This window comes from Protopterus annectens, chromosome 6.part0 (assembly GCF_019279795.1).
Source record: "Protopterus annectens isolate FY-2018-M chromosome 6.part0, PAN1.0, whole genome shotgun sequence".
Taxonomy (NCBI): domain Eukaryota; kingdom Metazoa; phylum Chordata; order Ceratodontiformes; family Protopteridae; genus Protopterus; species Protopterus annectens.
Genome location: NC_056737.1, coordinates 24,167,972 through 24,181,701, shown reverse-complemented (window position 1 = coordinate 24,181,701; position 13,730 = coordinate 24,167,972). Strand labels below are relative to the sequence as shown.

At 42.0% G+C, this 13,730-nt stretch overlaps 1 protein-coding gene across 5 annotated transcripts in view; it reads left to right on the top strand.

Annotated features, from left to right (window-relative positions):
- Positions 1-13,730, top strand: part of HECTD1 (HECT domain E3 ubiquitin protein ligase 1) — a 4,301,832-nt gene that overhangs the window by 3,848,305 nt on the left and 439,797 nt on the right. For all 5 annotated transcript variants that reach the window (XM_044073821.1, XM_044073824.1, XM_044073822.1 and 2 more), the window contains one exon: positions 4,038-4,239. In XM_044073821.1, coding sequence (XP_043929756.1) covers positions 4,038-4,239 — 202 coding nt within the window. The remainder of the gene's footprint in view (positions 1-4,037; positions 4,240-13,730) is intronic.

Sequence of the window (13,730 nt, the reverse complement as noted above, 5' to 3'; positions counted from 1 at the left end):
GAGACAAGAACGCTGTGACTCAACTAAAAGAGAAACTAAGATGACGAAGTCCAGCATGGCCAGTTACGAGATTAGGATAGCCTAAGGATGATCACAAGGCTTTTTTCAATTATGTCAGGAATCTTAAAGGAAATACTCAACAGTGTGTAGAACTGGTGGTAAATGGCACAGCCTTCACTGACCAAGGTAACAGCATATTTACTGGATGATAAACTTAGCTCTAACTTCACCTTCCCCTACCCCATGTGAAATCCCTTCTAGCATATCCCCACACCTGTCAACAGGGAGAAGGGTCCTGAAGGTGCTCACTAAGGAAAAACACTGTTTAAGTGGGCCCTGACAATATCCCCTGTTGCCTCCTAAATTGCCTAAAACATTACCTAGCAGGACCACTTGAGCCTCTTCAACTACAGCTTCAAAACAGGGTATGTACTAGGTAAATGGAGGGCCACAACAGTCATTCCTCTTCATGAGGTTGGGCTATCAGCTGACCAGTGGAACTACGGACCCATCAGTCTGACAAGTCTGATATGCAAAGCCAAGGAACGAATTATCATGGAAATGACCAGCAAGGACATTGGTATCCTGCAGACACTAGTCCCATCCCAGTTTGTCATTGTTAAGGGAAGGTCTTGCCTGCTTAACCTATTAGATTTCTTCAAGATGGTCACCATGGCTATGTTTGAGGGGAAAATGGTGCATTACACCTACCTTGACCTGGCCAAAGTGTTTGATGCAATACCACACTTAGGTGTTGACAAACTCTTGAGAACTAGGAGTAAATCCTTATATAACTTGCTAGATTGCCAGCTGTCTCTCAGGTAGGATCCAAAAATCAGGATCAGTGAGACCACTTCCACCAAGAGACTGGTCACCAGTGGAGTATCCCAGGGCTCTGTGTTGGGCATGGTCTTGTTTTGCATCTACTTCTTGTAAGTCAAGGCTAATGTCATAGGCCTCCGCTTCACCAGGTTCGCAGATAACTGTAAATTGGGAGCTGTCATAGATTCCCCCATATTACACTAACATTCTACAAGAGGATCTGACACGGATTACTTTTGTGAAAGCCACAAATGAAAATGCAATGCAAAGAAATGCATTATTATAGTGCCCTTTGGGAAAGCGTCCACCCAAGCTTATTGCTTCATCAATAAAACACCCTTAAGAGTTGGCCGAGATCTGGGAAAATGTATGTAGACAGTAATCTGGCTTTCGACCAACACATAGCCAAGATAGTAAGAAAATCATTGTATATCGCACAACTCGTAATCAAGGGTATGGCATCCAGGTCCAAGGAAGTAATAGTATCACTCTTCTCCACACTTATCAGACCCATCATTGAGTACAGTGCCCTCTTTGGCATGTACCTAGCCATGCACTTGCAACAGTTGGAATGGCCTCTGAGATTCCTCACCAGGAGAGTCCAAGGCATGAATACCCTGTCCTAAACAGATTGCCTTTAGGTCGAATCTCTGTACTCAGTCTCCTACAGGTTATTGAGAGACTCTGTATGCCCATATATAAGGCATCCTCTGATCCAGTTCTGATGGATCCCTTGCACATCCACAAGACAGATAACACCAGATACACTAGATCCAAGGACCTGAACTTTGTCAGCAACTTAAGTAGAACATGCTGGAGGGACTGATATATGTCTGAAAGGATCCCCATGCTGTGTAGTAAGCTCCCCATCTACGTGAAGCAGAGTTCATTCCTGAACTGTTCAAAATAAACCTTGATCATTGGATGGGAAATCATAAATTCACCCCCAGTCTGGCCTCCTTGTCTCTGAACTGAGGTTGATAGTAAGTAAATTAATCCACAAAACACACACACAGCCCTTAGCTACCTCCTTACTAACATGTTCCACCACGTAGGCATCCAGGGAACTCTGGGACAAAACTGGGTTGGGTTGCATGGCTAGGCTTTTAAAGACCCTGGTGGTCATTAGCCTAGCATGAACCTTGTCTTGATTCTAGCTTTCACCTCCTAAGGAAACTTGGTACTCTTTGGAAATCTACCCATTATAATAATTAACTGATCATTACAACCATACTGTCTTCTTTGTGGATAGTCGGTGCAAGGTACTTGCTTTAATAATAGAGCTCTTTCTTTTTTTGAGGGTGCTATATATATTTTTAATTCCTTTCTCTTCAAACAAACTCATTCACTACTGCTCAAATCTGGTTATTTAGTTACATAAAAGAGTACACCAGCACTGCCCAGGTAAACACTTCTTTAGAGCAACACCACAAACAGCATAAATTGACAATGATAGTTTTGCAAAGATTGAAGTCCCTTTTATCACCTTTCCAGGGGACTTTGCCCCCAGATCCTTCTTGCTTCATAATTCTCGCTCTAAATTTATTGCAAGTTTAAGAAAAAGCAGTAATGTTAAAAGTAAACATTTGCTTTTTTTTTTTCCATGAAGCCAGTACCTGTGAGAGAAAATAATAGAACTGTATTGAACAAATGCAGGTCACTACAGTTCGTAGTTGAACACACGCAAGTTAAAAGTATAGTTGAATTACCAAATCTGAATACTTTAAAAATAATAAAAAAAAAAAAAGGCAGCCCAAACTTGAGGAAGTGAGGATTAAATTCTGTACCTCCCTAGTGGAATTTATACAAAGTGTTTCACATTTTATCCTTGTTACTGATTGCTTTGGATGGAAGAATACCCTTTGGCCTTCTGTTATGTTCTCTATTGTTTTGCTTTACTTGTTAGTAAAGATGCAAAACATTTTATGTATGTTTTCCCTTTTCGGTAGAGCTTAAATTATCTACTTCCTTAAGTTTTTCATTTTTATTTTCTACAGGGATGATAAAACTTGATGATTTTCTACCGGATAGTAGTATCACCTAATTTCTGTATTATTCATTTTATTCTTAAAGGAAAGTAGGCATTTTTTACACTCTGCAGTGATTTCATCACTTGTTTGATAGATATATTTTTTTCAGAAGAATGTGTCTTCCTCTTCTATACTTTGCTGATCGTGCGTACATTTTTTTTTCTGGTCATGGTGCTGTAAATATTATGGGAATATAATTGCATAAATTTATTTTCATCAAACACAATTATTTTTATTTTATGCAAAAGCATGTACCACCAAAGTTATGTATGGTGCAGTGGTGCAGCAGTAGCGTTGTCGCCTCACATCGAGGTTCTCCGGTTCGATTCTTGGCTAGGGTTCTTTCTGTGTGGAGTCTGCATGTCCTCCCTGCGGTCGTGTGAGTTTCCTCCGGGTGCTCTGGTTTCCTCCCATGTTACAAAGAAATGCATCTGGAGCATTTCTTCCAGGGCTTTCGCTGAAAATTGGCTTCGTTCCAAGTCGGACTTTCCCGGTTAATGTTTAAATCAATGTACAGTTTCTTAGTAATTGTTTTATTGATTTGCACTTCCTGTAGTATACATTAGTGAATCGCTTTACTACTAGTACCCATCCATGTAGGGAGTACAAGTTCAGAGAACCAGTAGGAACAAAGAACAATGTGGTGTTCTTAACATTGACTCATACCACCTATTTCAGGACATATGCAGGATGTAAAGCAGCCCTTGTTTCTCATAAATAATATGTTTCTTCTTGGTAAATATTCTGGATGGTAAATGGGACACAGGAAGGTGGGTAATCCCAAATGTAATGATGTATTTATACATTAACCATTCTTTAAAAATCTGTTATGACAATTGTGTGCAACTGTACTTTATTCATGCACACCCTTTGTGAGACTAGTTTTAGCATAATATGTTGTATAATATATATTGTTTCAATTATAATTATACCAGTCTTCTTAGCTGTACTGGTCCTTAGTGCCACTGGCTTAAATCTGATGCCAGCATTTTTGTTAGTGTCTTTTGATTTTTTTAATAAAATATTTTGTTTAAAAAATAACACATTTTGAATTAAGTACTTGTATGACTTTTTGAGGATGGCATTTTTTTAATACTAAACTTATGAAATTTTTGTAGCTGTAGTATTCATGAGTGGGTTACTGTTTTTGAAAGAAAACAATTTGTGTACATTTGTTTTAAATAGGGCAATAGTTTGGCTGCAGAATCGACGTGAAGCAACTGTTGAGCGCACTCGTGTGACTAGCACTGCAAGGAGGGATGATCCTGGAGACTTCAGGGTTGGCCGTCTTAAGCATGAGAGAGTTAAAGTTCCCCGTGGTGAATCACTCATGGAGTGGGCAGAGAATGTTATGCAAATTCATGCAGACAGAAAATCTGTTTTAGAGGTATGTAAAATTGAGTTATGTATGCATTGTGTTAGAGAATGAAAAACAAATGTTAAACTACATTGATGTGATGTCCGCAATTTTTGTGGCTGCATATGCTGTGTGGCCTTTTGTAAAAATTATCTTTGTGGTGTAAAGCATCCAGTTGTCATACTAATTTTAAGATTTTTTTTCCCCTTAATGTTTTTTTTTTGTATAGGAGTGGTGTGGATCAACACTGGGTTTAGCATAAAGGTCACAGCTCAGTGAATACTGAGTTTAGGGATTTTGGCCGTAGGCATTTATCTGTCTTCTAGAACATTGCACATCTCTTCAAGATACTGTTACCTCAACAACCCCCAAGAGGACTTTAATATCTATCTTTGTTTTCTTTTTGCTAAAGAGTATGGTTGCTTTTTTTTGCAAAAGGCTGTCAGGTGTCTGAGCAAAGATTTCAGAGCATCTATACAAAGGTGGGAAAATACAGAAATAACTGCATTGCTAAGGAAGCAAGCAGGATGCATGAGGCTTTACTGACCCCTACCTATGCTGCTGAAGCTCTAGGTGATGGGCAGTATTGATATGACACCCCATGTACAAAATGCAAAACAGAGGTAATCTGGAGGACTGCAGTGAAGTCTGATATCCCACTTGTGACCCAGAGGGCGACAGGACTGACAAGAAACAGAGTATAAAGGATAAGTCCAGATAAAATCATTTTAGCTAGCAGATCTAGGAGAGACTGTGTCTGATACCATCCCTGTGGGGAGGAATAAAGACACCTTGTTGAAGTTTCCAGTAGTTTATTCAGTTAAGTAGGTAGATGGACAAGTGTTCTTTGAACACCTACCTATTTAACTGAATAAAGCACTGGAAACTTCAGCAAGGTGTATTTATTCCTTCCACACGGAGGGTATCAGAGACAGTCTCTCCTAGATCTGCTAGCTAAAGTGATTTTTTCTGGACTTATCCTTTATACTCTGTTCCCATGTACAAAATGGGGAAAGGGGTGGGTGATGCTGATAACTATTCTGCTGAAACCTGTGGTTACTGGTCTTGGGAGTGCTTGGTTGTCTGACCCATGGCTTCAGCCTTACTGTTCTGTTCCATCTCAGCTAGACTGTCTGGATGGTGACAGCAAGTTCCCATCATCAAGTGATAAACAAGCCCATAATCTTTTTTTTACTGCACCATAGTCAGATGTTTATCCCTAGGTAGCTGGGACGTCATTTCAGAACTCACTCAAGTTCATCATTTGATCACTGCTATAGTAGCCTTAGGTATAGCCTAAGGATATGACAGCTGCCCCGCTTCCAAACCGTAAGAGCACCTTCCACACACCCATACCATTAACCAGCTGTAGCAGAGCTAAAAAAGAGTGGTTTGGGTTACCAGGCTTTTCAGAAATGTCATGCTACCAAACTGCACTTTTCTTGTGGCCTTTCGAGGATTGATTCTAAGGTAATACAGCTTCATTGTTAGGCAGTTATGTGGAAGATTTTCCCCCCAAAGTGAACTACATATGTTATGACTAAAATTTTACTTTTTTCTGTAAAAAGCGTTTTACAGATGATCACTTGGCTTTGTCACTTTTTTATTGAGTGTTACTTTTTACCTTTGAGAGTAAAAGTTGTTAAAACTTATTTAAAATTATTTTCCCTGTCTGACCATATTAAAACCAGGTCTTGCTGAAAAAACAAGCCACCCTGGTGAACCTCTAGAATAAACAGGCTATACAACAAGAGAAAGAAATTAATGTGCAAGAACTGGCTCAGCAGAGGAAGAAATCCTTAAACAACAAATTAAAGATCTTGAAGCCAAAATGGCCTCCCTAACTGAGGATAATCACAAGGCATTCTATAATTAAGTCCAACATCCTAAAGGGAATACCTATCTGTGTGTTGAACTGGTTGTGGATGGCATCACCCATACCTCAACCGAAGGTAATAGCCATTCTGCTAAACTGACAAATTTGTACCAAACTTCACCCCCCCCCTTCCTGTCATCCCCCAAAGTTTACCTGCCACTGTTTCTCAGCCTATTATCTCAAGAGAGCAGGTCATTTCAGCACTCTCCAAGGCCAAAAACACGGCATCAGTGGACCCAACAACATCCCAAGTTGCCTTTTAAACAGCTTGAAACATGACCTAGCAGACCCACTTGGATTCCTGTTTAACCACAGCCTGAGAACTGATTATATTCCAGCAGAATGGAGGGCAGCAACAGGGGGAACATCAAGTGACCCTGTGAATTATAGGTCCATAAGCTTGACTAGCCTTATCTGCAAAACCATGGAAAGAATCTTTATGGACATTATTAACAAGGACATAGGTCATCTCCAAACTGTGGACCCAACCCAGTTTGGATTCGTTAAAGATTGATCATGCCTGTTAAACATGGTTGATGTCTTTGAGAAAGTCACCTAGGCCCTGGACATGGGAAAGACTGTGCATACAGCCTGTCTTAACGTAGCCCAGGCGTTTGACACAATCCCCCACTCTGGTATTCTAGAGAAACTCTTCCAGTTGGGAATTAATGTCTATATTACTAGATGGTTAGCAAACTGGCTCACCGACAGGGCACATACTGTCAAAGTGGATGACGTCACCTCTAGCACAAGACCAGTGTACCACAGGGTTCTGTGCTGGGCCCCTCACCATTTGGAATTTATTTTTCAGAAGTCCAGGCAAACTTGGACAGCCTGTGACTGACTGAGTTCACTGACTATTGCAAATTAGTAGCAGTTATTGAGTCCCCAATGATACTATACTGCAGACAGGGTTAACACAGACATGATTGGTGCCAAACCCACGTATTAAAGCTAAATGCATTTTTTATTCCCTTTGGGAAAGATGACATCCCTGTTAATTACATTATAGACCGCACCCCCTTAAGTGTGGACACAGTGGTACATTATCTGGGTACTGAGGTTTATAGCAATCTGAACTTTGAGTACCATATATCCACAGTAGTAAGTAAATCGTATGTGGCACATCTTATAAGTAAAGGCATCACATCTAGATCCGAGGATGTTATAATTCCATTATATTTAACCCTCATCAGACCAATAATTGAGTACAGTGCTCCCTTTTGCATGTACTTCACCATACACCTACAGCAGTTGGAGAGACCACAGAAGTTTCTCACCAAAAAATTACAGGGTACATGAATGTCTTGCGAGGAAAGACTGAAAGCCTGTCACTGTATTCTGTCTTGTACAGGATGCTAAGGGGTGACTTGTGCTTGGCTTACAGGGCAGTCTCTAACCCCGCCCTGATGGAAATGCTACACATTCGTAAATCAAGCTGCAGAAGGGTCACTCCCTTCAGGGATCTTTACTTAGTCTCTGACATGAACAGGTCATGCTGGCGAGATGGATAATCTCCCAGAGACTGACACTTCTCTGGAACAAGCTTCCATTTAATGTGAAACAGAGCTCCTCCCTGACCCTCTTCAAACACAACCTAGATCAATGGGGTGACCACAGATTCATTGTGAAAGTCAAACTGTCTTTCTTCTCGAATAGTTGTTTAAGATTGGTGTCCCTTTTCCTAACGAAATTAGGATGTGCCTGTACTAGCTCATTAAGTTCATCATGCAACGTGAGTATAGGCCAGTGCTTCCAAATAACATTCTCGATCTCAGGAGCATTAAGTGAATAAGTATAAATGAAACTATTGTGCTGCTTTAGACCACTATCTGTTAAAGGAACTGGGCTTAAAGAAAGTCCAGTGCCTAATAACGGGGGGTATTTGGTGTCTCTTTTAGCAATAATCTCATCAGCCAACCTTGTTAATAGAGATTCAGGGTATCCCCTTTCCAAAAATAACTTCTTCATAAATTCTACCTCATTAATGAAATCATCACTGTCACTACACATTCTGGCAGCACGAATAAATTGTCCCTTCACAATCCCCTTCTTTTGGTGAAAAGGATGCCCACTTTGAAAATGCAGGTAAGAGTTGGAAAAACTTGGTTTTCTAAAAAGTTTGGAAGAAAACACCTTTTTGGAATCGTCTTTGTATAAAGAGACATCTAAGTAGTGCAGCTCTCTTTCACTAATATTACAGGTGAAAGATATAAAAGTGGTAGTAGAACTGAGGTAATTCAAGAATTCATGAAACTGTTCTAACGGTCTATTCCATAAAATACATACATCGTCCAAATATCTTTTGTAATGGGCGATAAAATGTGTCCAGTCTGTAGCAAAAATGTATTTCTGTTCCCATTTATGTAGTACTAAATTAGCATAAAGGGAAGCACAAGGGGCACCCATAGCTACCCCTTTTCTTTGCTTAAAGAACTCACCGTTAAAATAAATGAAATTGTTCTGTAGAACTATTTCCATGAATTCTGTAACCAAATTGGTTACTTTGTTGCCTAAGTTTGTTTCTGTAGCTAATAATTGAACCATTCCAAGCCTGTGCTGTGAGAAATGCTTGGATAAAGTTCGACAACATCTATCCTGACCATGTAAATATCCATTGTGTATAATGAGGGTTGAATTCCTTTAAGAAAGTCCCATGAGTCTTTACAAATGTGACTTAAGGTAGAGACAAAATTTTTAGTAACATGGTCAATAAATTTAGCAAGAGGTTCTATTATACTGCCAGCTCCAGATACAATAGGTCTGAATTTTAATGGATTCAGTCCCTTATGTGTTTTTGGGATTCCAAAAATGGCAGGTATTCTAGGTCTACTAACATGTAGATAATTAAATAATTTTTCATTTATTGCTCCTTGTAATAAATTATCAATAAGTGTGAAATTAATTTTGGATGCTGCCAAATTGACTTCGTTCCTGGAAACTGTCTCATACTGATCAACATCTTGTAACATGACATGTAAGTATGAGTCGTAGTCAGAACTGTACATTAAAACCACACCCCCTCCTTTGTCAGGTTTCATGACTCTTATGTTTTGACCTTTAAAAGTGTTCACTAGTTCCACTTCATCTTTGTTCAAATTAGTAGGTGGAGAAAATGTATTATGAGAGTGTAAAATCCTCAAATCTTTTTCTATTAATTCTTCAAACACCTTAATGGAAGGGTGCATGGGGGGATTAAAAGTACTACTTCTACACAGTTCATTCTTAATGTATGTCTGCCCTTTGAAGAACAATGATAAATTTAACTTTCTTGTGAACAATTTAACATCTATAAGTGCATGGGTTAAATTAAATGAACGTAGAGGAATGAACTGAAAACTTCGAGTGAATAAGTCGAAGGAGGATTTATTCACTTCTATGTCTAATTGTAAATAATAAAATTGTCTTTTTTAAAAACAGTGTATTCGTCGGTACTTTCAATACAAAGATCATCTGGTGACCTACTATCTACATTGATGAAATGTACATCTAGTTGTGTCTGGTGTTCCAACCTTGTTGGTGAAATCTCTGACCCCTTCCCCCTACTCTGTCTGGGGGTTGGTGAAAATCCTGGGTGGAATTCTTTCTTCCCTTCTCCACCAGCCTCTCACTTCTGCGTAGTGGTTGTGCATAGGAGTCTGGGTGGCTGTTGTCTCTAACACCATGATTAACACCCGTATCAAAATTAATGTAGTCTCTACGTGTTTTACCAGGTTTAGGGTAGGCCAACCCTTCTCTGTATTTTGCTAAATCTCTTTCAAGTTTGCGAATTTTACACTCTACAATTTTTACACAGAATAAATCTACTTCTTTAAACACACTGTCATAATTCTTTTTTGGTTTTGATCACATTCTGCTCCATAGGAACTACCCTGCCAAGACTCAGTTCATCAGAAAACCTTCTCGGTCTACGACTTCTTCCAGGTCCAGGAGACCCCCTAGAAAACAGTCCCCTCTAGCCAGAGGCCTCCCTTTCAAGATAGGGCAAGTAGCGTCCGACTTCCTGCCAACCTCACTTCCCATCCCTCCCACATCCCTACCCCGTCTGTCTCCCTGTATGGACCCTCACTACCTCAGACAATTGGGTTCTTTGCATCATCTAGAATGGCTACTTTATGTCCTGGACCACCCCACCCCCCGTAAGGCTAAGCACTCCAAAAGCGGCTACCAGGCAGCTACCCCTCCTGTAACTGGTACTGCAAGCTCTGCTGGTGCAAGGCACTGTAGAACCAGTGCCTATACAAACAAAAGGAAGATGATTCTACTCCAGAATCTTTCTGGTCCTCAGAAAGGATGGGTCATGGAGACCTATACTAGATCTCTCATGCCTCAGTCTTTTGATACAAGTTCCTACCTTCAGGATGCTCACTCTCCCCACCCTCTTCCCCCTCCTCCTACCCCAAGGTTTTGTGGCAACCCTGGACATAAAGGATGATTACCTACACATACCAGTAAAGCCCACCTTCAGAAAATATCTGAGGTTTTTGAGGAAGGCTCATCCCATTATCAGTTCTGTGCCTTGCCCTTTGGGCTGTCCACTGGTCCCAGGGTATTCACCAAATTTCTGGCTCCAGTCATCGCTTACTGCAGGACAAAGGGTATCCAAATATTCCCTTACCTAGGTGACCCATTAGTTCAGACAGATGATCAAATACCCTTCTTCTACACACTCAGGCCCTTTTGTACCTCTTGCAGTCTCTAGGATTTCAAATAAATTTCCCAAAATCTCAACTTAAGCTAGCGCAGGGCATTGTTTTCCTGGGTTGCAGAATCCGGGCAGACCTGATGAAGGCATTCTTACCACCAGAGAAGATGGTGTCCTTGACACACCACCTACGTTGCGCCCTTCAAGCATCAGAACTGACAGCAATGCAGTTCCTGAGACGTCTGGGGTACATGGCAGCCACCATACCCATGCTGCCCTTAGGAAGACTGCACATGAGGAAACTGCAATGGTATCTTCGGTCAGTTTGGACTCCGCACTATCATCCCCTGGAATTCAGGGTCCCTCTTCTTCCCTGCTTGAAACAGGAAATTCAATGGTGGATGGATCAGGTGACCAAGAACCCAGGCCTCTCTCTCCAAACACCCACCCAGACCATGCATACAGACTCTTCCGATCTGGGATGGGGAGCAACACTAGGGCAAAGGCAAGTACAGGGTTTGTGGACAGACTCTCACAAACTAACTAGAACACACAAATGTCACAGAGATGAGGGCATTCCTCCTTGTTCTACAAGCCTTCTAACCCTACCTAGAGCAAGGCCCTCTCAAGATATTCACAGGCAACACCACAGTCCTGTGGAATCTCAACAAACAGGGAAGAACCAAATCATACCTTCTATGCAGACTAGCTCTGCAGGTATGGGAGCTGGCCACCTCATAGTTAATTACCCTACAGGCAGGGTACATACCCTCCCTGCACAACTCCCTGGCAGATTATCTAAGCAGGACTATCTCAAACAAAAACGAATGGATGCTTCACAGAGATGTTTTTCTGGATCTGGTCCTCAGATGGGGTATACTTCAAATAGACCTGTTTGCCTCCTCCATAAACAGGCAACTTCCTGGTTACTGCACCAGGACACCCGACCTCAAGGCACTGGCAACAGATGCCTTCTCAATGTCCTGGAAGGGGATATTTCTGTATGCCTTGCCCCTAATTCAAAAGGTGCTGCTGAAAATTCAGCAGGACTCACCAAAAATCTTGCTGGTGTCTCCCTACTGGCCAAGACAGCACTGGTTCCCCCTTCTCCTTCATTTGTCCAAGGGCAGTCACCACAAGTTACCCCCCTGAGTGGACCTGCTCACACAGCGCAAGGGAACGCAGATATATCCACAGTGGCAGTTTCTGCACCTCACCCTGTGGTTGATAGGATTTTGATCCCCTTCAGACACCTGTACAAGGACATGCTCAATGTCCTGCAAGAGGCCAGGAAACCTAACACAATAAAATCCTATCTGTCAAAGTGGAAGAGGTTTTCTATTTGGTGTCACAAAAGACAACTGGACCCGCTGGAAGGCAACATCCCTCTTATCCTGTCTTATCTGTGTGAACTATTGCAGACAGGACTCGTCTTTAAAAGCACACTTGTCTGCAATTTCTGCCTGTCTCCTTCTGGATCCACCCTTTGCATCCAGACTTCCTGCAAAACTCTTCCTCAAAGGGGTACTTCATGTGAGACTTCCCAGGAAACCGTCCCCTCCTCCCTAGGACCTTAACTATGTATTAGAAAAACTAAGTCTACCCCTTTTGAGCCAGCAGACAAAACCTCCCTCAAATTTTGCACATGGAAAACTGTTTTATTGGTGGCTCTGGCCTCAGCCAGGAGGGTCTCAGAGCTACAGGCTCTAATGACTACATCACCCTTTCTAGTCTTCCACCTCGCAAGGGTTACTCTCAGGACTAACCCGTCCTTCACTCAAAGGTATTGAATGACCTATCTTTGAGCCAGGCCATACATCTGCCCACCTTTTTCCCCAACCCACAGGGGGATAGTGAGAGGGTACTTCATTCCCTAGATGTCCACAGACAGCTTAGGTTTTATCTACATAAAACCAAGTCTATAAGGAAATCAGACCAACTGTTTGTGTCCTTCCACCCCAGAGCCCTGGGGAAAGCAGTGACCAAACAGACCATTTCGGCCTGGATTTCTAGGGACATTTCCTTCTGATGTTCATTGTGTTACACTGCTGCAGTCATCACACTTGGGTTATCTGCCGTCAGGCGGTCCCGCAGACAGCCTGAGTTCCAAAGTCTTGGTCTAGCGTCGGTTGCGGTCGCTTCTTCCCTGACGTCAGTGCAACAGGGGTATAAAAGAGGCAGCCGACGCCATTTTCTTCAGTCTTTCTTGCCGCGCTGTGCCCGAAGCAGAAGCAGTTCGCAAGTGCCGGTCGGCCAACTCCTGAGATTTTCAAATCGAATTTCAGACCGAAGTCTTCAATAAAGCTAATTACCCCGTTGGGGAATCTTTTCTTGCCTCATACCGATGTCAGAAAAAGTTAATAATTGCATTTCTTGTGGGAAGCAAATACCTCATAAGGATTTTCATTCTTATTGTATTCCTTGCCTAGGCCCAGACCACGACGTCACAGGTTGTCGGTTTTATACTAGGTTTAACAAACTAACTATTAAACATCGGTTTGATTTCGCCCGACATTATTTTGGTAGAAAATTTAATTACACCATGCCGTCGGAGCAACCGACGACCAGGATGCATAAAAAGCTCAAAGATAAGGACAGGCAGCCGAGACCCAAACCAGACACCGAGGACTCTGCTAGGCCAGTCGCTGGTCCTCCAGTTTTCAGTGAGGCGCCTACGCAGCCCCTGACGACCGCTGATTTAGAACCCCAGGCTGCATCCGACTCCCAAGCGGAGATTGCTGGGCCTCCAGAACCTTTATCTTTATACCCTTCCGACTCCATTGCTGAAGGGGATTCCGGTGTAGTTGAAAGGCCTTCAGTTGCTGAAGGTGTCTTCAGACCGACTACACTTACTATAAAATCCTATGCAAAGCTGACAACTCCTGTAAAAGTAAGGAAGCCTGTACAGCAGTCTCCAGTACAAGGCCCCATGCCTAAGAAACAGACGCTTAAGATGGCTGAAGACTTAATTGCCCTAATCAGGGGTTCCCATCCCCCTCC